The sequence below is a fragment of the Lytechinus pictus genome, chromosome 12, assembly GCF_037042905.1.
Source record: "Lytechinus pictus isolate F3 Inbred chromosome 12, Lp3.0, whole genome shotgun sequence".
NCBI classification, from domain to species: Eukaryota; Metazoa; Echinodermata; class Echinoidea; order Temnopleuroida; family Toxopneustidae; genus Lytechinus; species Lytechinus pictus.
This window is the reverse complement of record NC_087256.1, coordinates 7501-35405: the sequence shown is the minus strand read 5'-3', so window position 1 is coordinate 35405 and position 27905 is coordinate 7501. Positions and strand designations below refer to the sequence as shown.

At 37.4% G+C, this 27905-nt stretch overlaps 1 protein-coding gene across 4 annotated transcripts; it reads left to right on the top strand.

Moving 5' to 3' along the window:
- LOC129273120 (ADP-ribosylation factor-like protein 3) lies at positions 1-27226 on the top strand. Of its 4 annotated transcripts, none has more exons than XR_010295259.1 (6): positions 1-105; positions 9565-9772; positions 12528-12634; positions 16401-16586; positions 21424-21743; positions 22036-27226. XR_010295259.1 is itself a non-coding variant. In XM_064107489.1 (5 exons), the coding sequence occupies exons 1-5, from the start codon at positions 103-105 to the stop codon at positions 21460-21462; spliced, it is 543 nt and encodes a 180-aa protein (XP_063963559.1). In that variant the 5' UTR covers positions 1-102; the 3' UTR covers positions 21463-27226. The 4 variants fall into 4 exon arrangements, 1 of the variants encoding a protein (XP_063963559.1); XR_010295257.1 differs by having other exon boundaries at positions 21992-27226; XR_010295258.1 differs by having other exon boundaries at positions 21424-22944; positions 23279-27226.
- The last annotated feature ends 679 nt before the right edge of the window (positions 27227-27905 follow it).

Here is a 27905-nt window from a genome sequence, read left to right as displayed (position 1 = left end):
TGTGAGTCGAGGGTGAGCGAGAATTGGGCAGCGTACGTACTACTACTACTACTAGTGGAACAACAAGGACAAGGTCTAATTTTTAGGAGGTCACGATGGAAAATGGTAATTAATTAGCGCATTTTGTTTGCGATCATTTACAAATTAGCAAGTACCGGTATGGAATAAAACAGATACCGGTACCGGCGTAGTTAGATCAATTTAATGTTCTCTACATTATAGAATATAGTACCGGTACAGCATGCAGCCGCATCAGGATCGGCTCGGCCCCCGGCGCGACGGCGTTAGCCATGCCTATGCCGGGGCATCGCGATCGAGCCGCAAACTACCCAGTTGTTGTGTGGCCGGACGATCAATTTTAGAAAGTCATTTGGAAAAATTTACAAGAGAAGTTTCATCAATTTTTAGTACAAAGTATTAGAAAATATTATAGAGAACAAAATAGAAGATGATTACAACTATTGAATTCACATTTTGAGTGTAATCAAAAGTCAAAGACAAAAAAGAAGGCTTCAAAAATATAAATATGTCCGGACACCCGACCCCCCATCCTACATGTATCCACTCATTCAATGAACAACAGGCGCGTAGACAGGGGGGGGGGCGGTGGGGGCGGTCGCCCCCCCAAAAACGTCCCCAAAAAAGAAAAAAAAAGAAGGGAAAAAAGAGAGGAGAAAAGGAAAAGGGAAGGGAGGAAAGGGAAGAAAGGTAGCTTTGTCAAGTTTGTGTTTTTTTTTTTTTTTATTCTTTATTTTTTTTTTCTCAAAGAGAAACTCCTTCACTCTTGCTCTAAATTTATATATGAATTTTGCTTCCGCGCTGCGCGCGGTTAAATGACAATACTGAAGTTCTCCATTGTTTCCCAACACTGTTTTTCCACCTCAGCTATATGTGTTTCTTGCCAGTAACTTAAAGTTCAAATGTATACATTAGGGCATGGAATTAGAGTAAGGTTAGGCCGAAGTATATGAAGTTATCTTTTTTTTGATTGATCGCGCAACTTCTGTTCGGGTCGGCTCCGGGTGTGTAAAATCTTTATATCAATTTCTGCCGTCACCTCCATGAAGTCAACTTCTCCCGCTTTTCAGCTCATTACTAAACAACCATAATTTCGGGGCAAACAGGTTCCTAATTCTAAAAGAGGAAGGTATAAAATTCGTGTCGTATTGAATAAAAAAGTACAATATTTTTTATCAAATTCTATTAAACTTCATGTCATTTCCCTGCACATTCATCTCCTGTCCTGTTTTGCGCCCTCAGTTTGAAATTTTGAATGACACTTAAGTTTCTTTATAATTCAAAATGAAGCGCTTTAGGATAAGTCAAAGAAATTAGGCATCCTTTTTTTATGTAATTTCAATATAAATCACAGAAGTTTCAACTTTTGGCGCACTATTTTCCTTGTAATGAAGTTCAATCATCTTAGAAAATCAATTGAATTAGAGGCGATGGGGTATTAGAGATATCTGCATTTGATGAAACGTCCGCTCTTTGAAATTCCAGAGTTTCATTGCTCTGCGCGGGGAGGAATATCTTCCTCCCGGCATATACACAAGTTTCTTCTCCTCTGTTTTGCGAGTTAAATATGTGCATTGTCGCTAAATTGTTTGTAATCAAATCTGATCTTTCCAAGGGAAGTATTCAATATATCATTGAGAATACCCTTTTCTCTGGACCCTTTTCATGGCAAAAACATTGATAAAACACTTCAGCTTCCGCGCTTCGCGCGGGATTATTATTATATTAATTTCCTCCATTGTATTCCCTTTTTGTGCGTTCACAATCACTTTTAAAAACAAGGTTCATGAAAACAAGGTTCAAAATCACAATATAGTCAACTGAATTGGAGCTAATATAGCTACTAGAGACAAGGCTCCTTTTCATTTTAATTTATGAAACACCAAAAGCTTCGCGCTTCGCAAGGGAGGGGGAAACTCCCCCTCCCTGCACCCACCCCCTAGGGAGCGCGCTTCGCGCGCTCTGTTTTTCTTAATTAAATATAGAGATTAAATAATGAAAATTTTCTTGCCATATTACTTTCCACCAATAGAGGGCGTACACAAAAATATGCCCAAAATTCAAGTTTTTGAGCGCTCTAGTGAATACAAAAATTATTCCCAAGTTACTAATGAAAAATAAATTGCAACTGTATGGAAATTAGTAATTTTGGTCACAAAAGTGATATTTTAATGATTTTTAAAGTGTGTGCTCTGTACAGCATTGGCATGCCATAGTCCTGCCTGTAGATTCCCCACAGGCAGGATGGTTGCAGTGAACAAGTGCATGTATCTGTGTAAAGAGCACGTCGGCCATAGCCTGGCTGAGGCTACTCCAGGCATTAAAGAATATTGATGAGCATGGGCGGAAATCCCAGGGGGGACACGTCCCCCCTACTATTTTGGAAAGGGGGGACATAATATCAAATGTCGGGCCCTAGCTAGACCTAGTACTATTTGTGGTCTTTTATTATGTAAAAAATACATAATTCAAAATTGAAATTGTACACATGTATCCTCGAATTTCGAAATATATATAAACAGATAGTTTTTGTTAAGAACTTGGATAGGAAAAGAAAAGGCATACCGGCCCGACTATATTCTCGAACTCGCATCTAGCCCTATATGCCAGCCAAAGAGTGATGACATCGATGGCCATTGTCAATTTCATAAAGTAAAAATGCAGAAAAAAGAAAATCGCCTCTGGATACTTAAAAGAAAATTTAGTGCATAGATGGTAGACGAGAATGTTCCACACCCCGTAAAAACATACCTTTGTTAAACCAATCCATTTTCCCTTTATTCCAAATTTACTTGGACTATAAGAATATTTTCATTGTTCGCATACTCAGTAAAAAAATAGTTTTCATGAGTTATGATTAATCCTTCGCAGTGAATTTTAACTATGTGTTTAATCCCCCAAAATTTGTTTTTGAATACTCCATTAACGAGACTTTTATATTCCATTTTTACACAAAATTCCTGCCGTGGGAGGGGTCATCATAGGTAGGGTTAGGAGAAAAATAAGAAGAAAGATAGGACAAGGAAGAACATTAAATGATGGAAGGGGAGGGGAATAATTGGAAAAAAGAAAACTTTCAAGTCATAGTATAAAAATAAAAAAAATCGCTCGTGCTTTGCATTAATACACAGCAATCTCTTTATTTCAAAACGTGCTTAAATTTGTTTTCACTTTTTAGATAAAAATATATAAAATCAAATAATTTAATTAGGAAGATATCCATCTTTTTCATAATTTGTGCTCGCATTGCTTATTGAGATAAACTGCTTGTTCTTTATTTCAAAAGTGCTTGAAAGATCCAGTTTTCAGATCTGAATATAAAAAAAATCATTTCGCACTCGCATCACTAATATGGTTGAGTCAGATACTATCCTGTTTATTGCTTTAAGGTGAAAAGATGACTTTGTTTGGTCGGAAAAAAAAAAAAAAATCAGGATACGCTTCGCGCTCTCATTAATTAAAATTTAGTTAGATAGCTACCCTGTCCTTGATTTAAAATATGCTAATAATACAAACTTTTAGGCCGGAAATGACATATCTTCAGCACACACTTCGCGCACGAATCTAATATTGTTTAGTAAAATTCCTATCCTGTTCATGATTTGAAAAAGTGTTACGATTGTCCAGTTTTTAGGTTGGAAAATACAAACTTTCAGCTCGCGCTTCGCGCCCACATTAATTGTTTAGATTCCTATCCTGTTCATAATTTAAAAAAAAAGTACTAAGAATGTCCAGTATTTAGGTTGGAAAAAAAAAATCTTTCACCTCTTGCTTCATGCTCGCATTAATTGTTTAGATTCCTATCCTGTTCATGTATTTTTTAAAGTACTAAGAATGTCTAGTATTTAGGTTGGAAAATCAAAAGCGTTCAGCTCGCGCTTCGCGCTCGCATTAATTGATTAGATTCCTATCCTGTTCTTATTCTTTTTAAGGTGCAATGAATGTCAAGTTTAACTTAAGCTTGGAAAATGAAAAACTTTCAGCTCGCGCTTCGCCCTCACATTCATTGTTTAGATTCCTATTCCGTTCATTATTAAGTGCTAAGAATGTCCAGTTTTTAGGTTGGAAAATCATAAACTTTCAGCTCGCGCTTCGCGCTTGCATTAATTGATTAGATTCCTATCCTGTTCATATTCTTTTTCAGGTGCTATGAATGTCCAGTTTTTAGGTTGGAAAATCAAAAACTTTCAGCTCGCGCTTCGCGCTCGCATTCATTGTTTAGATTCATATTCCGTTCATTATTAAGTGCTAAGAATGTCCAGTTTTTAGGTTGGAAAATCAAAAACTTTCAGCTCGCGCTTCACGCTCGCATTAATTGTTTAAATTCATATCCTGTTCATATTCTTTTTAAAGTGCTATCTATGAATGTCCAATATTTTAGGTTGGAAAATCAAAAACTTTCAGCTCGCGCTTCAAGCTCGCATTAATTGTTTAGATTTTCTATCCTGTTCACATTCTTTTTAAAGTGCTATGAATGTCCAGTATTTAGGCTGGAAAATCAAAAAAAAATTTGTGCTCGCGCTAGCATCTATTATTTAGTTAAATTCCTATCCTGTATCCTGTTCATGATTTGAAAAAGAGTTACGAATGTCTTGCTTTTAGGTTGGAAAATAAAAAACTTTCAGCTCGCGCTTCGCGCTCACATTAATGGTTAAGGTATATAGGTTCGAATCTAGTTCATGATCATAAAAAATGTTCAGAATGTTCAATTTGCAGGTCACATTTTATGAAATATCAACATATTTGGGCTCGCGCTTCGCGCTCGCATTATTTATTGAGGCCTTTCATCTTTAGTTAGGAATGCCTCCCCTCTTCAAAATATGTATATATATATAAATATATATATATGTATGTATGTGTGCGTTTGTTTGAGTTAGTAATTCTGTAGAACATAAAAACGGAAAACTCAATCGTGTCCCCTCTACCTTCAAGGAGAGATTTCCGCCCATGTTGACGAGCATCATGTAGATTTGGCCTTATCCTGAAATAAGTCCCCTCTCTTCTGTGTGTGTCAGTGAGTGTCTGCGCTCGTTGTGTACAAAGTCAATGCCTGGGAGTGGGAGATGAAAGATTAAGAAGTCACCGCCGCTGACTAAATTAAATAAACAGCAGTGAATGGAGTGGTGACTTAATTTAAACCAGGAAAATGCCATATATTTTATCTCCATGACTGATAAATTTAGCTAGCTTTTGTTATTTGGGGGGAAATATAGTCCTGACTCCTTTGCAAATCGGGCTTTGAGTTTGATTCATGATCATACAACTTTGCAACAAGATCTAGAACTTGAGTGGGGGGGGGGGGGGGGTGAGGATCGAGCAGCCGGAGAGACCAAATAATAATGGTCTTTATTGATACATCAAAAAACATTCGTTGCAGCCAAAGGCTGAATAGCAAATGCTAGTACAACTACATAGCAAATGCTAGTACAACTACAAGGTAAAAAAATGACATATAAATTGACACAAAACACAAATATACAAACAAGGTATATATTATATATGGATAAAAAATACATATGAAACAGCCAGTCAATACACAATAAAGAGTGACCTCCATTCGACCTTCCAAAGGTAACAAGAAACATAAATGAGTGGCGATATGGAATTAGGTTGATCAAAAATTAAGTATTTAACACGTATGGAACGGAAAAAGTAAGAACAGGGGGAAAAGAAATGAGTAACAATTGACATAATCATTGAGTAGGATTGTGGTTTATTAAATTATAAAGAGAACGGTAAATCGGTGTAATCGAACAAAAAGGTGGTTAACAAGGTCGAATGGAGCACTGAAACATATAATACAGTGCGTATTAAAAAAAATGGGACAGATTTGAAAAGTCTATAAAATTTTTGTTTCAAATTATGATGTCTATATTTTGGTGTTAATAGGTGCTCTAGGGTCTTATCTTTCAAATGCCATTAACAAAATTTAGTTTTGTTCATGCTTGGGCGAACACGGAATGTTTTTGTCTGGGATTAAAAAGGAGGCTTGCGCCAAAATGGCATATAATGATACAAATGATGATCAGACTTCTTGCTAATCAGCAGACTTTCTCTTAACCAAAAAGCATAACACTGAAAATTTCATCAAAATCGGATGTAAAATAAGAAAGTAAAATTTTAAAGTTTCGTTTAATTTCACAAAACAGTTATGTGCACATCCTGCACGGTGGTAAATTGTCCATAAACTGTGTACATCGGATAGACCTCCGCTCAGCAAATCAGAGACTGCTGATTGGTCAATCGCGCACTCACGTCATGACTACGTGGTCACCAAAATAATTCCTTTGGACTGCGTGCAAAAGTATCAATAGCGATAACGATATCTGATCACATTGTCTACGCGGGAAATGGTCTTGGTTCGTTCGCAAATGGTCGGAAACCATTCTTCGGGGATGTCAATGCCGTTATCCCTGTTGACATTATTAGGATGTAGATGAATTTGGATAGCCTCTTTAACACGCCATGTGTACCAGTGCTTATCCTGCGCTATGCAGCTCACCTCGTCCCAATTGGGAGGGTGATCTGCATTCCAAGCATGCTCTGCAACTGCCGAACTATCTATGCGCCGGTGCTTGACATCTCTGCGATGTTCTAGCATTCTTTCGCTAACGGGTCTGCCCGTTTCCCCGATGTAAACCTTGTCACAAGCCCCGCATGGTATCTTGTATACAACGCTATCGAGTCTGCCGGGCAGCGCGGGGTCTTTGGGGCGCACTAGCTGTTTACGGATAGTAGTGTCGGACTTGAAAACAGTGCGTATGCTATGCTTCTCTAAGTGCCGGCGGAGCTGGCGGGAAATAGAATCGACAAACGATAGGACAACGGTAGACTTGTATTGCACAAATTCTTTATCGGCGCCGTTCTTTCCCTTAGTTACACGGTTGAGAAAGGAGCGCAGATAATCATTGGAAACGAGAGCAGAAGCAATGCGTTGCTTCTCAGCGGCGGTGCATTGTGGCTTCAACACAATGCGTGATGCTCTGTCATAAAGGCATTTGACTACCCCACGTTTGATGGACAGGGGATGATGCGAATCATAAGCTAAATACTGATCGGTGTGCGTATGCTTTCTGTACAATGTGGTGGTGAGGCCGCCCTCACTATCCCGGTGTACAATATTATCCAGGAAGGCAATGCGGTTATTGTCTTCTGTCTCCATAGTGAAACGGATAGACGATTGCTATGCGTTCACATAGTTTAAAAGGCAATCGGTAGTAGACCTGTTGGTAACAATGAAGGTATCATCGACATAGCGCTTCCAAATTCTCGGACTGAATTCGGGTGGGCAAGCGTGAGGCGCGTCTTCCTCAAAGGATTCCATGTATAAGTTAGCAATGACGGCAGAAACAGGGCTTCCCATGGCCGCGCCTTCTTGTTGTTCATAGAAGAGTCCGTTGTACATGAAATACGTGGACTTCAACACGAATCTAAGAAGTTCAGTGACCTGGGTAGGAGAGAGATCGGTACGGTCGGGTAAACTAGCGTCGGCCTTCAGGCGCTGGAGGGCGACATCACATGCTTAGCAAAGGGCTTAACTTTGCTATAGCTCCCAAGCGTATACCGGCTGTTGAGATTATCGCTAAGATCGAATCCTCCGTCCGTTGCTAAGCATGTGATGTCGCCCTCCAGCGCTTGAAGGCCGACGCTAGTTTACCCGACCGTACCGATCTCTCTGAACTTCTTAGATTGTCCTACCGTTTGTCGATTCTATTTCCCGCCAGCTTAGAGAAGCATAGCATACGCGCTGTTTTCAAGTCCGACACTACTATCTGTAAACAGCTAGTGCGCCCGGCAGACTCGATAGCGTTGTATACAAGATACCATGCGGGGCTTGTGACAAGGTTTACATCGGGGAAACGGGCAGACCCGTTAGCGAAAGAATGCTAGAACATCGCAGAGATGTCAAGCACCGGCGCATAGATAGTTTGGCAGTAAATTGCAGAGCATGCTTGGAATGCAGATCACCCTCCCAATTGGGACGAGGTGAGCTGCATAGCGCGGGATAAGCACTGGTACGCACGGCGTGTTAAAGAGGCTATCCAAATTCGTCTACATCCTAATAATGTCAACAGGGATAACGGCATTGACATCCCCGAAGAATGGCTTCCGACCATTCGCCACCTACGACCGCCCGATGCTCACCGGTCAACCGCCCTACGACATCCGCATCTAACCACATTAGTATTTGTACAGCTGCCGCCGTTTACTCCTCGACGTCCGCAAATCGTCCGCTTCCCACGCCGCCTGCAGCCGACGGGATTTCCCCGACGTCCGCAAGCCCCCTGGTGATCGCACCGTCCGCGGCTTCTGATTGGTCGGTTGCGCCGACCAATCAGAACACGGCGGTTCCGGCACCTACGGCCCACAGCCTACGGTATAAAAGGCGCCCGCAGCGAGTGTCCACTTCATTGCCTGACGAAGACTAGCAGGTGCAGTCGAAACGTCGCAATTTCAGTTTGCCACATCGTGAGACAACAGATTATCTCTTACTCCAATTTCAACCTACCACGATGATTAACATCTTCCGTACTAATGATTATGTACTTACCAAATGGACCTCTTTATGCTCTGAACATCGGATGTCTTCGCTCAGCTTTGCGCGATTTCATTCTGAAAACGAGCGCGTGCGCGTCAATTCAATCGGCCGATATGTTCGATGTTTATTTAGTGCCATATTTGGAATGGTGTCGAATTTCCCGCCATAGGGAACCCCTGCGTTTCTTACCAGACCGATCTGCTGGCAACTGCAAAATCTTCCAACGCTGCGTAATACCATGGGCTTGACGTTGTGACGTATCTACAATAAGCTACATTATGAGGCACTGTTTGGTAGAACAATTTATAGAAAATTTATTATTAACAAATAATAATTATAAATATAAAATTGACATTTAATTGTAAATAATTACTATTAAATTTGTTAATTTAATAACCAGCCTAATGTTGCACTGTATTAAAGAATGGAATAAATTACCACTTGTCTTGATATGAAAAACAGTATAATCTCAAGGTTTAAAATGTAATTTCAAAGATCCGTTTACAAGTTTAGCTATTAGCTTAGTGGCAATGATGGTGGGAGCGGGATGTAAATACAAAGTCTGTGGGAGAGACACGTTTCACACAACGTAAATAACAAAATTGTGGGGTTTTTTTTCGTTTTTTTTTCAGAGTCTGTTTTTCATAACCAGTAATTTGGGATAATCAGTGAAAATATATATGGAAAAAAATTTCATACATGTATATTATGATAAAAGGCGACAGCTCAGAATGGAGGGCTATCATGCCCCCTCCTCAATACTTCCAAAATAGCCCAGATCCGTTTAGGACTATAAAGCCTTCATATTAATTAAAGGTACTTTGACTCTGGTCCTAAGTGACTACATGCAGGTGTTTTTACCGGTGATGTGGTACTATAGGCCTGTAAGCTGAAATTTTGCAGGAATTCTGTCTTGTTTTGCAAAGTTTTGCAAGATTTCTGTTATAACGAATTGTTAACAAAGCTGGTTTGTGAATTGGTTTATATATTTTCTTCTTTCCGTGTAGGGCCTGTTATCGTTCTTCAGACGATTGAGGAAAGTATCTCGTAAGCAGAGTTTTCGGGTTCTCCTTCTTGGTCTTGATAATGCTGGCAAGACAACCATCGCCAAGAGCCTTTGCCATGAAGAGATCACAGATGTCAATGCTACTCTCGGTTTCAACATTAAAAAAATGAATGCAGAAGGGGTAGAACTTAACCTTTGGGATGTTGGAGGTTAGTAGATTTATGTACAGTAGATGTACTACATAACAATAAGGTTGTCTCATTTATTTTCAGTTAGTGGTTTTCATAAAAAACATGTTAGCAAGAGACTTTATTCTAGACCTTTAATTTCCTGATTTGAAATTGAAAAGAAGACATACCCTAAAAAACAAGAATGAAATAACTGAACAAATTAAGCTGACAGTATTTCAATTAGGCTATACCCATTTCAATGAATATCAACTTAAATGAATACTGTATAAACTGTTATTTTCTCGTATAGAATTTTTGCGATTCGCCGGGGGTCCCGACATTTTTGCTGGTTGTTGAATTCGCGATAAGAAGATGTTCAAAACATTTTCACAGCATTTCAGAAGCAAAAATAGTGCAAAACATGTGCAAAAATATGCTCCTCAAAACCTCCATGCTGTGTGTGTATTTGAGTTTTGTCAGACGTGTATCAATCAGATATGATTATTTACGTCTGGGACCGACCTTTAACGTCACCATCCGAAAGACGTGACCAGGGATCGAACCTCGAATCTCTGCATCAATTTGTAAATTCCCCACATAGCTTGGATTACAGGCGCACGCCACAACACCCACCTCCATGCTGACGTGTCTTTTGTACATAAATATGTCCCTGTAAATAACAGTTACAAAGTGTGAAAAAGTGGCTTTTTTGTACCTTTAGATCTGAAAATTCATCATGTCACAGTTTGATCTTTAAGAGTAATCTTGGAAGTTTTGTTTGGTTAATTTCATTTTTAAATGTTGGTTTTAGTGCAGAAATGTTGAATTTTGTGAACAAAATTTTACACCTTCAAAACCTATGGTCATGTGACTTATGAATGTTAATGAGTATGCAAATAGCTGCCATTACGTGTGTAGAGAGTCAACCAGATGACAATAAAATCAAATTATTTTATGGAAATACATTGTAATATTGCAGTGAGTGAATAAATGTTGATAAGCATATGTCAGGAAATATTTAGGCTCTGATTTTGTTTTGCAAATAAAAAAGTGAAATTCTAGCTAATTTTTTGAATTACTAACCATACTTTTTAAACCTTATTTTGGGTACATAGGTGCTTATCTCCATAAGTGCACTAATCAGATATTTCAAAAGGACTCATAGATTTCAAATTGATTGCAAGGATGGCAATCATTACAACAGGGTATAATTAAGACTAAAGAGAACTAAATTGTAGCAAATCATTATACTTAGTGACCTTAACACTATTCTGATCAAGGTGTATAATTATTCATATTTTTTTTTTGGGGGGGAATTGTTTATGATGTAATCGATGTTTTCACCTTATTACTCTATGTTTGCACCTTTCTTGTCACTTTCTCAGTATTTACTCTACTATATATATATTTTTTTTAAATGTTGATATTGATAATTGATCTGATTTGACATAAATTTCACTTTTTCAACTTTTTCAACCGAAGTTCTACGAGGTATCGGATAGAGCGCCCCCTGCTCACGTTTGAGAGATATAGGGAATACAATTTTTTTGTACTCCTGAGACACCCTCGAAATGCACCTCGAGCGGGCTTGTCAGGATAACGTTCTGTACAGGGCAGGAGAGGTGGTCTTGCACGATTTCCTAAGAACTTTTCTTTCCTCTCTTTCCTTTACTTTTCTAACTGATATAGATTCAACAAAGAAATTATTCTGTTTTTGAAAAAAGGAAAGCAAATTAACAAGGCAACAATAGTCAAAACTGACTAGTTTGACTATTCAAGATAAAAACAACAAAAATAACATACTTTTACCTCACAGGATGTTTGCAATAGCAAAGCTTTGCTGTTGGGGACATTGGCACCAATTACCGGTACTAACTGTCAATATTTTTGTGTGTTGTTAAATTCGCGGCTGATCGGCAATTCGCGAAATCCGCGAAAATACCTTATACAGTATCCGGTACCTATGGTTACATGGACTGTGTGTGAACCAAATTCTAATTTAACATTTGATTTCTTTATATAAAGTGGAAATTAGACCACCTGGGCATGAGACTAATTGAAAATTACACTAGACTGAATAGCAATTAATTCAAATGAGTTTAGTCTATGTGGTATTAGATTATCTGAGAAGTGAACCAATAGCCTGTAGACCAGAACAAGTAGGCCTACATCATGAGGACACAAGTCACAACAAATCTTCTTTTAACAAATCCTTTTTTTTTCTTAAATCCATGGATTAAAAAAAATGGACCTTTTAAAACAAGTAATCATCCTTCAATTTCAGAATACCCCAAATAAGCATTTTGTCATGGTTTCCCCCACCTAAATAACTTTTACATGTTACATTAAACGTTTACATACCGGTATTTAGACTATTGAAAAATTAACCCTTTTTTCCTCCTATTTGCCGTTTACATCCTCTTACTGAACTTGCAACATTGCCTGTCCAAGAAAAACAACCTGAATAGTATTTTTGTCAGACTGTGCACCCCCTGGCCTTCAATTTCAATATTTATTGGGGGAAAAGAATAAAGGTCATAACATACTGTATATCCAACATCAATGAGAGGGGAATGAGGTCAGTCTGTAGGGCATCCTCAGTCTACAAGTATGACCTGTGGAAATTAGATATATAGTGAATGCTAGTTATTATGCGATAAAGTAAGTTCCTAATAGAGCTATTAAATGTCTTTTAGGTTTCATTCATAAACTACATGTATATAAAGCAACGGTGTTATTTTAGAACTGCTATTAATATTTCTCTGTTTTTTGTGTTTATTTTATCCCCTTTTAGGGCAAAGACGGTTGCGTCAATATTGGGAGAATTACTTTGATGATACAGATCTCTTGATATATGTAATTGATAGTTCTGATACGAAAAGATTGGAAGAAACAGGAGAGGTATGTTGTAGTTGTAGTGATCTCTTTATTGTCTCACCTGCATAGCAGAGTGAGACTTTAGGCGCCGCTTTTCCGACGGTGACGGCGGCGTCAACATCAAATCTTAACCAAAGGTTAAGTTTTTAAAATGACAGCATAACTTAGAAAGTATATGGACCTAGTTCACAAAACTTGGACATAAGGTTAATCAAGTATTATTGAACATCACATGACCAAGGTCAAAGTTCATTTAGGGTCAATGAACTTAGACCATGTTGGGGAATCAACATCAAAATCTTAAAGCGACCTTTCATTGACAAATCATGGAGAAATCAAGGCCAATCTCAGAATGGAGAAGGGATTAGGGTCTTTCACTCAGGTGTATGCCTTGGGGTGTTATGTAATAGACGCCGGCATGTCTGGGAGGTCTAATACAGGAGAGCAATAGTTTGTAGACTAACCAACCAGAAGTAAACTGTGCATTTTCACTTTGAAACATGTAACTGCAAAGAGGACATTTATTTTGGTTTAGCTATTGAGAGACCTGCTAAGAGTCTAGGAATTGGGATTGTTGGAAACTAGAACTGCAACAATCCAAAGTAAGTAACGATCACGAGTTCGGTCAAATTTGTGCTGTACGAACTTTTATCGCATTAGTCCGACGGGCTCTCATGACGGACGGATTATATTATGCAAGTCAATTAGCCTTTTGCAAATTTCGGATTTATTCAATTTCCCCATGATTTGGCAATGTATGGTCGCTTTAAACCCAAGGTTAAGTTTTTGAAAGTTCGTCATAACTTCGAAAATGTATGGACCTAGTTCATAAAACTTGGCTATAAGGGTAATCAAGTATTACTGAACATCCTGCCTGAGTTTCAAGTCACATGATTAAGGTCAAAGGTCATTTAAGGTCAATGAACTTTGACCAATTTGGGGGCATTTGTTGAATTACCAGATCATAACTTTGAACGTTTATGGATCTGATTCATGTAACTTGGACATAAGAGTAATCAAGTATCACTGAACTTTTTGTGCGAGTTTCAGGTCACATGACTGAGGTCAAAGGTCATTTAAGGTCAATGAACTTTTGCCAAGTTGGCGGTATTCATTGAATTACCATTATAATTCTGAAAGTGTATTATTTCAGTTCATAAAGATTGTACATAAGAGTAATCAAGTATCACTGAACATCCGTAAGTTCCAGGTCACATGACCAAGGTTATAAGGTCAATGAATTTTGGCCATGTGGGGGGATTTGTTGAATAACCATCATAACTTTTTAAAGTTAATGGATCTAGTTCATAAAACTTGGACATAAGAGTAATCAATTATCACTGAACATCCTGTGTGAGTTTCAGGTCACATGACCAAGGTCGAAGGTCATTTAAGGTCGAGGTAATTGTTGAATTGCCATCATAACTTTTAAAGTTTATAGAAATAGTTAATGAAATGTGTACATAGGGGTAATCCAGTATCATTGATTATCTTGCACAAGTCGTCAATAGGGTTAGGGTTAGGGTCAATAGGGCCAAGGAACATAGTAGCATATTATATGAATAGTGTTCTCTTTGTAAATGATTATTTCATAGTCATTTTCCAAGTCAGCACTGCTGCTATATTGAATCGGGTAATTTTTTCATGATACTTAGCACATGGCTTCAGAGTGACACTATTCAAAAGGCGTGCATACCAAAATAATAATTTGATATGGCACAGAGTGGGGCCAAGGCCTTGAACTTCTCTTTTGAATATTGTGTTCTCACTGAAGCAGTATACATTGGGATTTTCATGAAAATCAAATAAAATGAACTTTGCAAGGTTTGTGACAGATATCCATTGTTAGCAATTGAATTTTTTCCAATTAAAAAAAGAGCTATTCACATTCCACATCTTCATTCAAGTGTGAATGTTTAATCAAACGCCTTTGAAATCATATTTTTTTTTCATTAAATGTTCATTGAACCGTGAAATGATGAATATTGTTGGAGATACTCTTCCCCAAAAAACTGTCATCATATTCAATCATTTTTATTGATAGAAATGAGCAAAAATCAAATAATAGCAAATTTTGACTTGTGTTTATTCAACTGTGAAATTAAGCAAAAATAGTTGTAGCTTTCAGAAAGTAGGGGAAGGCAGGGTAAATTGAGCATATAGGGGTAATTTGAGCCACCACCCCCAGGCCAATAATGAATGAGTCCGATATTTTGGTGGTGTCATGTATTGATGACCCATTGTATTAAATCCTAACCCCACCACACTGTTTTCATCTTTGAAACAAAAAGTACTTTTTTTAGAGGGAAAAATACAAATATCAGCCAAAAGTAAAAAAAAGACCTGTGTGAAATACATAAGTGCTTTTTACCCACACACGTCTTTAAATATAATAAAGACATAAGAGCAACATTGTTAGTCCAGGTATGGATCCTCATTCTTGTCATAGTCTTTTACATGATGGATGCATAAGGAATGTGTGGATGTGAAATTATCGCATAAAATTCGGACTGGGGTATTACATAGTAGTTGAGCCATGGTAATTCTTAATACGGTATTGGTAATGCATATATTAAAAAAAAAAGAACCTTTAAAAGCAATCAAAATGCAGGCAGAAAGGAGCAAATTCAGACGATTTTTAGAAAATGAGCAAGTGAAAGACTTTAAGTAAAAAAATTACATGCTGATTCTTCCCCCAAACATGTAGTATTTTGTACATAGTTTTTGTGGCTCAACTTACCCCAGAAGGTGGCTCAACTTAAAACCCTACAGATGGGGCAAGTTGAGCCATTTGACATTGTTTTTTTTTCAAAGATGACAATGACTTTCAGGGTGGGGGTAGAAAGTATAGGTGAAAAATATTTACCAGGAATTGAATTTTGAGGCAAGGTACTTATTTCTGCAAGATTATTCGTCATATCAATTCTAACATGCAAAAAGGAAAAAGTGTCACAACTAACCCTGCCTTCCTCTACTTTTTACAACTCTTCTGACGATTTTCCATGATGAGAATGCAGAATTTGTTCCAAAAAATGGAATCAAAATCGGATATTTGGCTTGTGACTTAAATGACAACTTTGCTTTCTGGTGGTGCTCACTGAAGCATGACATTAAATAGGTCCGTAACATTCACTCAGAGGGTAGCTGATAAAATTACCTACACGCTCATGTAAAGATATATTTTAAAAACTCCTAGTGGTTCATTAATTATGGATGATCGCTTAAGGGGGACTTACTTTTTTTGTTGTGTATATTTGTTTAAAATTTGGTTAGCATTTTTTTCTAGAAAAACAAAAATGTTAAAATTTCAAAATCGTTTCTTAACTATTTGCACATTCCCCCATATGTTTTAACCCAACTTCAAATGTAATTCAAATGTAAATTTACATCTATACTTGACAAATGCTGTTGAGCACCCTTTCCCAGTGTTTCATTGTGCAGTCCACTGAGTGTCAAGTTTTCCCCTTGTAGAGTCTCTGTCATGCAATGATAATTGAACTACATGACAAGTATAATACATTTGAGTGAAGAATGTTGCTATGAGTGGACTATTGTAGCCTGCAGTGGATTTATTTATTCAGGTTTTCAGTTTGATATGTAAACTGATTTAGAAGAGGGCCCTGGGAATGATATAATACGTAAAAACATACTTTTAGATAAATCAATAGTCAAGGACTTTTGTATGCAGACTGAGGCATGTAGTTGCTTATAGATAATTAAAGTGTGCAATTACAATGTACTACTTGCCACTAACACTTATCTGCATTCATTATCATTGTTCATCCTTCAGGAGCTAGCCCACCTTCTGGAAGAAGAGAAGCTAAATGGAGTTCCGTTGTTGGTGTTTGCAAACAAGCAGGATCTAGTTGGAGCAGCTCCTGCTGTAGAGATTACAGAAGGGCTAAACCTTCATACTATCAGAGATAGAGTTTGGCAGATGCAAGCTTGTTCAGCCATCACTAACGAGGGTATTGAGGTAAAGAGACTCAATCTTAGATTACAGAAGGGCTCAACATTCATACGATCAGAGACAGAGTTGGGCAGATGCTGCCCTGATCTCAAATGCTGCAAGTTCCATGAAATTCAAACACTCATGACCCCCCATGTTGGCCTAGAAAAATGATATTCATAAAACTTTTCTTTAATAACTTCATAAACAGTGCTTCATTAAAATTTTTTTTGTTCCTCAGTATTCTAGAATCCTTGTTAACATTGAAGCACAGAAATATGTCTGAAATCAACTTTTATTCTTATGTATTTTTTTTTTTTTTAATTTTATATTATCCCTTTTGTTTTTAACATTTCAATATGTGATTGTTTTTGTTACATTTTTGTTTGAAGCGACAAACCCGCTTGCCCGGGGCAAGTGAAAATGACGTGCGGGCAAGCATTTTTCAAAGTCAATTGCCCGATCAGGCAAGTGGTTGTTTTGAAAATGAAAAAGATAAATTGTCAGTAAAGTTTAATAATTTTTTGATAAATTGCAATTATCGGCCAATTATCTCTCATACAATGTCATACCAGTCAAAAAACAGTGGAAACATGTCAAATCAGCGCCAATTTATCGCCAACGGTCCCGTTCGATGGGGGCTGCCATCTTACTTTCTAAACGCATGCGCTACTAATCGACAAAGGAGCTATCTGAGGAAACCCCTCTCTCGCCCTCTGAGCGCACGCTCTAATACATCGGCGCTACAGTACCGGTACATGTACGGACGTACACGAGCGATCGCGAGCCAGTCGACTCTCGAGCTAGATCGCGCTAAATGCATGCAAGCTTCGGACTGACTCGGCCAGGACCAGGGTGACCAGACGTCCCGTATTTTATTCATTTCTAAAACATTTTATTTATTTATTTTTTTTTAAATATAAAAAAAAAACCACCAAATATCATTAGGATTTTTGTTATATGATTGGATTGTTTTTATTTGCTTGAAGTTTGAACTTTTTCCTCTTTCTTTCTTTTCTATCCTTCCTTCTTGCCCTTTTTTGTTACATATCTATTTTTATTTCCTGATCCTTTCTCTCTCTCTCTGTTCATTTTCTTTCTTTCCTTCTTTCTCTTACTTGCTTTCTTTATTACATTTCCTTTTTTTTTATTTCCTTCATTCCTTCTCCTTACCACTCGTTTTTATTTTCGTTCTTTCTCTCCTTCCATTATTTTCTTCTTTTTTTTCATTCTGGCCTCCCTTCATTCTTTCCTCCCTCTCTTTCCTCCTTTCTTTCTTTCATTATTTATTTCATTTTGTCCTTATTCTTTTCCCTTATATTTTCTTTCCCTTTCTTCCTTCATTTCGTCCCTCCTTCCTTCCTGTTTTCTTCTTTCTTTGTTTCTTTCTTTCCAAGAATGAAGGAAACTTTCTTTCCTTCATTCTTTCTTTCTTTCTTTCCTCCTCCTTTTTTCTTACTTTAATTTTGTCTTTCTCTTCTTTATTTTGACTTTCACACATTTATTCATCTTCCCTTCTTTTCTTTTTTTCTTTCTATATTCAATTCAAAGAATAACGGAAACCTTTTTATCTATTTTTATTCTCTCTCTCTTTCTTATATTTGTTATTATTTCCTTCATTTTCCCCTTCATTTTTTCTTTCTTTCTTCTCAATTCATCTCTTTTCTTTCTCTCCTTCATTCTTTCGTTCACCCTCCCTTCCAATTCTGTATATTTTTTTCACAAGTCTAACACTGTGTAGCCCTCTTTCTTGATCTTTTTTTTGTCGATTGTCCTGTATTTCATTTTGTAAAATCTGGTCACCCTGGCCAGGACTCATTTTCAACTTCAAACCAAATACTAGTAAACAATGAGTCGTCAGACTAAAATAGGCGACTTTTGTTGTCGTGATCGGCGACCAGAACAACTTGAACAAGAGTCAAGAAAAAGAAATGCCAAGGGCAGCGCCAGTAAATCAATTTCAGCCAGGACAGAAAAGAATAATTAAGAGCAAAAGAATTTTTGAAAAAAAATCGGGCAAGCAGTTTTTTCTATCGGGCAAGCAAATATTTTTATCACTTGCCCGACAGGGCAAGTGATGAATTTTTTTTGTAGAGGCCTGCTTTATTTTGATCAATATTATGTCCAAATAAAAAAAAAGGATAAACAAATCCAATTTTTTTTTGAATTACTGATTTGCAGCCCAAATTTAAAATAATATCACTTTCATATTGGTTTGTACACAATGGAAAATTCTCACTTTTCTGGTTGATTTTTGGTCACAAAAGGTCACATGACTCTCTAATGGCAATGGATGGTCCGATTTTTGCAGACTCGGTATCAAAATATGCGCAGGGCCTCAAAGAAAAAAATCATAGCAAGGTGCAGTGGTTTGGCATGCATGGTGAAATTTGTCATGGAGGCCTCGGGCCCCCCCCCCCCCCCCCACATACAGTTAGGGTTAAAGGAGAATGAAACCCAAATTGAATACCACATAATATCATTGATAAGTACATGACAATCAAAATGAATCCACTTATACCCCAACCTGATTTCCCAGTATCGAGTACCACCTCTTCAAAGTTGGGCTTCTTCAGGTTCGAAGTCTCTGAATGGAGATCGCCATTGTTGTGGGGTTCGTTCAAAATTGTGACGTCAGCGACGTACAACTGCTCTCGGTAGTATCGGTACTTCCATGTGCATAACGCATAGCTAGCTATACGGGCTGAAACCGCCCCCAAGTTTGCATTTTATAGATACTTTTTTTTACCAGAAATAAATAAAATATACACATAAAACACTTAGAAATAATATTAAAAAGCTATTTAAATTATTTTATGGATTAAAAACACAAATTGATGAGTTTTGATGAAAATTTTTACAAATTTATTTACGATATCCAAATTGGCAAATTTAACAAAGCTAAATTTGTACGTACTGTACGGACCATCATGTACCCTGAACTGAGTGATAGTGTTATGTTGGAAGTTTGGTTATTTATCCCGTTTGAATATCGGGAAATTGTTGATTGTGTTATATTTCTATATATCTAACGTTGTTTATTATTTGTTACCGTCGATTTAAATAAAACAAAACATATCGTTGACGTTTGTATTGAAATGGAAGGCCGAGAGCCTACGACTTCGAGCCACAAATAGCTCTACTCGGCCGAAGAAATCGCTCAACGAGCAGAGCTAACTTAGATGTAGTATAGAGTAGAGGCACGTCGGCGCACGGTCAGCAGCAGCCACCATATTTTTTTTGGAGAGATTTCTGGCCTCAGCTTCTGCGGATCGTGAATTAGGTAAAAGCTAGCTGCATTTTGTCCCCTTTTCTGACCGATTTCAGCAGCCATACGCTTGGCAGTATACCATCCTGATCAGCATTGTTTTACGCTAGCAATCACAGGCGCTCGCCGGGGTTGGACACCGAGTTGTACGTCGCTGACGTCACAACCCCCCACGGAGATATGGGGAGTATGAGCAAAATGGCGACCTCCACGGGTCTTTCGAATATCAAAATATTGATAACTTTGACTTGGCATATCATGGGAAATAGGAAACCGTTCTGCCTCATTTTAATTTTATTTTAATTAGTGAAGTGTAATTGGCTTATGACCAGATAATAAATCTATCCTTTCATTTTCCTTTAAGATAGTGGCCTTATCTTTTTTCCCTGTGCCCCCCTCCCCCTACCTTTCAACTTCAGACCAAACTCTCTTTGTCTTTTAACACAGGTATGTATATATTGTATGTACATGTATCTAAATTCATTCCCTTAAAGCAGAATTCACAAGTAATAAACAAAAGTGCAGGCCAAGTCTTTTTCCTTATTATAGAAGTGTAAAAGTGAATAAATTAGGTAGTGAATGTACATTGACTGTATAGGCCCTACTTTTAATTATTAAACCTTTTTGGAATGCAATAGTCATGAGTCTCTTTGTTTTTCTTTCATCAGATATCTTTCTTGTAGTTTTATATTTTAAACTAGATATTTTTTACCATATTTTCCGGTAAATAAACTACATTCTTTCCCTCCTTATAATCTTGACAAGTCAGGTGCCGTTTGTCCAAAGAAAATTAAGTTGTAATCAAACCTGACTAAATTTCTTCACTGTGGAAAGCTCAGCAATAACCAAGAAACCTATAGAATATTTCATGTAACTATTTGTTGGTAACTAATAATAAAGAGTATATTTTGCAGAGTTTTGTAATCGTAATTATAAAAAAGGCAATAAATAATGTTATATTTTCTTCATTGATTTCCTCCTTTTTCTCTAAATTTTTTTGGGGTTGGTTTTCTTTTCCACTTTTTATACTGTAACTTTGATATTCAGTACTTGCATTTCATGGTATTTATTCTTCAAAGAAATAATGAACATGTATATTCTTTGAAAAATAAAGTTAAAGAATAAATTAACCTTTTTTTTAAATACAAAAATCAGTGATATACATACATGTATCTTCTGATCTTTCAATGATAACTCAAGAGGAATTGGCTAACCTAAAATGTTATTAACTTTGGTCTGCCAATATTTTCTTTTTTAATCTCTTGATTCTGTGGATGTGTTTTTTTCACTGCCAGAGTATATTTTCTGGAAAATACAGTATTTCATCTATTCCATTAACCAGAATTTACAAATGACAAACAAGAAGAGCAGGCCAATTCAGTTTCCTTAACATCACCTCAGGAAACTACAAAATAATGCTGCCCGTATAGTCACCATATCCCCTAAGACAAATCACATAACCCCTATACTCTCTGCACTGGTTACCGGTTGTATATCGCATAGTCTTTAAATTGCTCTGTTTTTTTTCCATTCATTACACGAAACTGCACCTAATTACAAGTTCCTTTGTTTTTCTGCATTGTGATTTATTTACAGGATGGAATACAATGGCTAGTGAAGGAGGTTAAGAAGTGATTTGAGGATGAGCCATTAAGGTACTCTGTGATGACACCCCATGTTACCATCCAAACCATCTAGGTATTCTGTAATGACACCCCATGTTACCATTCAAAACCATCCAGGTATTCTTTGATGACACACCATGTTGCCATACAAGCCATGCAGGTATTCTTTGTTGACACCCCATGTTACCATTCAAAACCATCTAGGTATTCTTTGATGACACCCCTTGTTACCATTCAAAACCATCTAGGTATTCTTTGATGACACCCATGTTACCATTCAAAACCATCTAGGTATTCTTTGATGACACCCCATTCAAAACCATCTGGGTATTCTGTGATGACACCCCATGTTACCATACAAACCATCTAGGTATTCTTTGATGACACCCCATGTTACCATCCAAACCATCAAGGTATTTGATGACACCCCATGTTGCCATACAAACCATCTAGGTATTCTTTGATGACACCCCATGTTGCCATACAAACCATCCAGGTATTCTCTGATGACACCCTATGTTACCATACAAACCATCAAGGTATTCTGTGATGACACCCCATGTTACTATTCAAAACCATCCAGGTATTATGTGATGACACCCCATGTTACCATTCAAAACCATGTAGGTATTCTTTGATGACACCCATGTTACCATTCAAAACCATCTAGGTATTCTTTGATGACACCCCATGTTGCCATTCAAAACTGTATTCTGTGCTAACACCCCATGTTACCATTCAAAACCATCTAGGTATTCTGTGATGACACCCCATGTTACCATTCAAAACCATCTAGGTATTCTGTGATGACACCCCATGTTACCATACAAACCATGTAGGTCTTCTGTGATGACACCCCATGTTACCATTCAAAACCATCTGGGTATTCTGTGATGACACCCCATGTTGCCATCCAAACCATCCAGGTATTCTGTGATGACACCCCATGTTACCATCCAAACCATGTAGGTCATCTGTGATGACACCCCATGTTACCATTCAAAACCATCTGGGTATTCTGTGATGACACCCCATGTTACCATACAAACCATGTAGGTCTTCTGTGATGACACCCCATGTTACCATTCAAAACCATCTGGGTATTCTGTGATGACACCCCATGTTACCATTCAAAACCATCTAGGTATTCTGTGATGACACCCCATGTTACCATACAAACCATGTAGGTCTTCTGTGATGACACCCCATGTTACCATTTAAAACCATCTGGGTATTCTGTGATGACACCCCATGTTGCCATCCAAACCATCCAGGTATTCTGTGATGACACCCCATGTTACCATCCAAACCATGTAGGTCATCTGTGATGACACCCCATGTTACCATTCAAAACCATCTGGGTATTCTGTGATGACACCCCATGTTACTATTCAAAACCATCCAGATATTCTGTGATGACACCCCATGTTACCATTCAAAACCATGTAGGTATTCTTTGATGACACCCATGTTACCATTCAAAACCATCTAGGTATTCTTTGATGACACCCCATGTTGCCATTCAAAACTGTATTCTGTGCTAACACCCCATGTTACCAATCAAAACCATCTAGGTATTCTCTGATGACACCCTATGTTACCATTCAAAACCATCTAGGTATTCTTTGATGACACCCCGTGTTACCATTCAAAACCATCTAGGTATTCTTTGATGACACACCATGTTACCATTCAAAACCATCTAGGTATTCTTTGATGACACCCCATGCTACCATCCAAAACTGTTTTCTGTGCTAACACCCCATGTTCCCATTCAAAACTGTATTCTGTGCTAACACCCCATGTTACCATTCAAAACCATCCAGGTATTCTGTGATGACACCCCATGTTACCATTCAAAACCATCTAGGTACTCTTTGATGACACCCCATGTTACGATTCAAAACCATCTAGGTATTCTTTGATGACACCCCATGTTACCATCCAAACCATCTAGGTATTCTTTGATGACACCCATGTTACCATTGAAAACCATCTAGGTATTCTTTGATGACACCCCATGTTACCGTCCAAAACCTTCAAGGTATTTTTCGATGACACCCCATGTTACCATTTTAAACCAAGTATTTTTCAGTGTTCCTGATGTCTCTAATTTATTACAATGCATTTGGAAGGTCAGATTCGCATCACATTTTTTATTATTGTGTGCTTAATAACGAAGTGCTTTGTTCTTAGAATATTTACAGCCGTCCAATGAATTGCTTTAATGTGAACAATTTTCTGGAAACATTAAGCAGCTGAAATATTTCATATTATTGTATTATACATTGTTGTATATAGTCAAAATAGTGTTTTTGTGTAATGTTGATATTTTTCTTCACTGCTTTGAAGAGAGAATTATGAAAATAGCAAATGTATCTATTCATCATCTAAATGTTACAAATGTCATAAAATATTTTTTTAAAATGTTCATAAAACAGTGTTTCAAGAGAACCCTGTGCAGTTAATATACAGTGTATGGTCATGAACAGTAGAATGCAGATTTAAAAAAAAATGCTCTGTAAGAGAAATGAAAATGGAAACCAAATCTGTTAAAGCTGGTAACAAAATTAGTAAATTGCATAACACAGTATTGCAGGAATATACTTGCTTCATTTGTTTTTGCTTTATTTGTTTTTGCTTTTATTATTAGCAAGTCATTCACGTAGCTTTCAATATGAACAACATTTGTGAAGTTTTCATAAGATTTGAATATGGGTCCAATTAAAAATGTCCTATTTCGTAACAATTTTCACTAGCATTATAATTGCAGTCTACCAGTCTAGGAACCTTGTCATTGTATTTTATTACATCAGGTTTTTGTGTATCATTTGAGTAGGTTTATCCTGTCATTTTCCACTCCCTTTCTCACCCTCAATCATGAAACCATCTACAATGACAAGGCTTGCTACTATTCCACTGGCAGTACACTCTGTGGCTGACCTAAAGCCAGGCTCACACCTTTTTAAGCTGCATATTGCTGTGCAGGCCTGTTGCTGTGTTAGCTGGAAAAGCAACACTCAGCCTAACGCAGTATACTACACTGCAAAAATATTAGGTTATAATCACACTTTTGCCTTTGTGCTTGTCAGAGCCTGTACAAAGTTGTACGCAATAAAGGGAGGTGATAGGAGCTATTTCAAGGTAAATCAAGCATTAATGCCTGTGTAAGCCACTTTCTCTTGCTTCTTGGTTGCGTCCAGTTGCGGATATTCGAAAAATTGTCAAACTACCAAGCAGAACGCAAGGCTTCTGAGTTAGTATGCGTATTTACCTTGATTTTCTTGTTTCATTGCATTGTGTTGCATTTGACTGCGTCTGTCTCCGTTATGGCACTCTGTGGATGAACCCAAGCCTAAAATGCAAAGGTGTGAACCAGGCTTAAAAGAGTGCTGTATGTTGATTGCAGAATATTTTGAAGGCTGCAGAAGAATGATCTACTTTTATTAGGCATCCTACAAAGTCTGTAGCACTGCATCATTTAATAGAAATTCTGCTATGAATGTGCTAACTTGTGTCTTTCACAGCATCTTGCCTATATTCCATATTATTTGTCCATTATCAATTGTGAAGATTAGCAATGATATTATGCTTGCTGAATTCTTGCAGGAAAGACGAGGCTCAGAGTTATGTTGTCTTATCATTATATTGAAAAAAAATGAACATTGCATTGACAAGCAATATTGTAGATGTGCAAAATATTTCCTTGCATAAAAAATTAAGGTGCTTCATGTTAAAAAAAACCATTCCAGGTTATACAAGAACCAATGCCTTATTCAAAGAATCCTGTAGGTTATATACAATTTGGTTTAAATGGGGAGCTATTATTACTGTTAATAGTTTTAAGTTCATGTTGGAGTTATTTACTCTGTGTGTGTGTGATGTCATGGACATATTGATAGTAGAGAGGGTTTTTTTGTCTTTATTAATGAAAAGAATTATAAATTCAATATTTCAATGGCATAATTACTGGTTGAACCGGAAGTCAAGTTACAAGCTTCAATTTTTGCATATTTAAAATCCACTATAACATTCAGTGTTAATGTTGGGTTTGACATTGTGTAGAGACAACATGTCCACCCATGGAGAGGATATTTACCTATTTGAGAGATTTGCTACAGAGATAATCCCGACCTTTCGTTGGAGAACGCGAACGCTAATTTGCGACGGTAGTTGACTTTGGAAGAGACTTTTGGGCCCGTCGTCATGGTCGTAAAACTCTGTCCTGCAATGCAAATTGTGTGACACGAGATTTTTTTTCGTTTCGCATCTGGAACAGAAACATTCAATCTGCGTTTGGTGTGCAAAATTCTGGTTGCTACTATGGTAACAGCGATATATCCGATTTAGGACGACTTTCTAAAGCCACATTTGGTTCCTCCCAGAGCTCGAGTGGCCGCCCGGGGGGCCCACTTCCATTGAAGAGTGGATACCAGGCGCGACCATGCGTAAAAAGGGAAAGAGTGGGCAAGTATGTTACGTATAGGCCTTTGTAACGTTATAAGGGTGTCAAAAACGATGTTTAAAATACTGAAAAGGAGGATATGTTTTTAATACTTGTAGGGTTTCACAAGCTAAATACTTGTTAAGAGATGCATTTTCATAATCTGGAAAAGCCTTGCTTCCCTTGTTTAAGGTGCTTTTCGAAACCGCATGGTCGTGCCTGGTATCCACTCATCAATGGAAGTGGTCCCCCCCCCGGAATTTGAATCTAATCCCCATTTCTGAGGAAAGTAAAATATAATGCCCATTACATTGTGTGCTAGAGCGCATATCGTTTGTGTAGGAGTAAACAAAAGAAATTTCGGCTGGTACGTGTTCAGACCAATACATGCTGTGTACATAATCAATGCATGCGAAATGGTTATGCTGGAGAGGTGATTTGACCCATGGAATCAATTGCCAGAGATTCACCAATAATCCACATTAAATGCAATATCGATTCGATGGACTGTAATGATCTATGTGTAAGCCTTAATTCAGTAACTTTTTCCTCACTCAATATGTACTCGATTTGTTTGAAAAACCACTTTCTTATCCATGTCATAATCTATTGTAGGTCCTGCATTTCTAATATCTCCAGCCATCAGTCGTAATGTACATGCATGTATGGTGCGGGTGTCGCGGGAAAGAATTTTGCACACGAAAAGCAGATCTGTAGGGCCTGTAACCCCCCTGTAACACAAAGCTTTAATAGCATTGATTGTAGAGCAGTTTTCTACGTTTGATTCTATTGACTATAATGTACAATCAATCTTAAAAATCAAGTGTATGATTAAGCGTTAACTTTTGTGTTAGGGGACCCTAATATTAGCGTCCGTGAGGTTTGCGAAAGGTCCAAAATCTCTGTCTCTCAGGGGGGAGTCCACTCAGCGTCTTCTTTACTTGTAATCTCTTTCAGTATATTAAATCAAATGACAAATGCTACATGTACAGGAAAAGATGCAGGAATCTTGCAATAAAGAAAGGGGAGGATTATAAAAATACTTCTCTATATTCTATGTATCATCGATTTGATGAATATCATACCATTTACCCAAAATACTAGAATGAAATATGACCCCGTACTGTACATATTTTAACTTTCATATTTTAGATATACAGTATGTTATTTAAACCATGCACACAACACAGTAATGAATTGAATAATATAACTATGTATTAGAATACATGTTTTGCACCTTTGATTCTTCCATTGTGCCTGTATTATACACCTTGCCATGTATACACATTGAATTATATTGAACAAATGAGAGTTTATATCATAGTAAAAAGTGTCTTTGTGGTTAATGTATGTGTACTGTCTGTAAACTTGAGATGAAAATTTGAGACAGAGTACATTTTTTAACTAGTATAAAAGTAAACGAATGAAGTCATTGTGAAGTGTTACATGTATCTGCATGCAAGCGTGAATCCATATAATGGGACGAAGGGGCCTTAACCCCCCCCCAAAAAAAAAAAAAGTGGGAGAAGTTAAAGCAAAAACGGGGAAGGATAGAGATAGAGAATGAAATGAAAGGGGAATTAAATAAAGAGAAAGAAGTGAAAGATGAAAGAAAGGACGGAACGAAAGACAAAATAGGGTAAATGAGTGACGAGGAAAAAAGAAAGAGAGGCTAAAGAATGGGAAACAGACGGGGAAGAAAATATGTCAAGGGGGAGCAGTGTAGGTATAGGGGAATGGAAGGAGAAAGTTTACACTATTTTAAATTTAAAGCTCGCGCTAGCATTATCATTTAGTGATATACTTATCTTTGAATTCAAACGCTGCTTCATAATCCATTTTTCAGTTTCAGGAGAGTAGATAAAAATGTACCGCTTTTCATCTTCGCATCATAGGCCTACTTATCATGTTCATGAATTAAAACGCTGATTGAAAAAAAAAACAGATGACAGGTCAGTACAGTGCGTATCAAAAAAAAGTTTACACTTAGAAAAAATCCTGTAAAATTA

Excerpts from the sequence above, each read along its gene's own strand:
- LOC129273120 (XM_064107489.1), top strand. Across the intron at positions 12,635-16,400 it reads GATTGGAAGAAACAGGAGAG|GAGCTAGCCCACCTTCTGGA; the intron begins GTATGTTGTAGT and ends TTCATCCTTCAG. Across the intron at positions 16,587-21,423 it reads TCACTAACGAGGGTATTGAG|GATGGAATACAATGGCTAGT; the intron begins GTAAAGAGACTC and ends ATTTATTTACAG.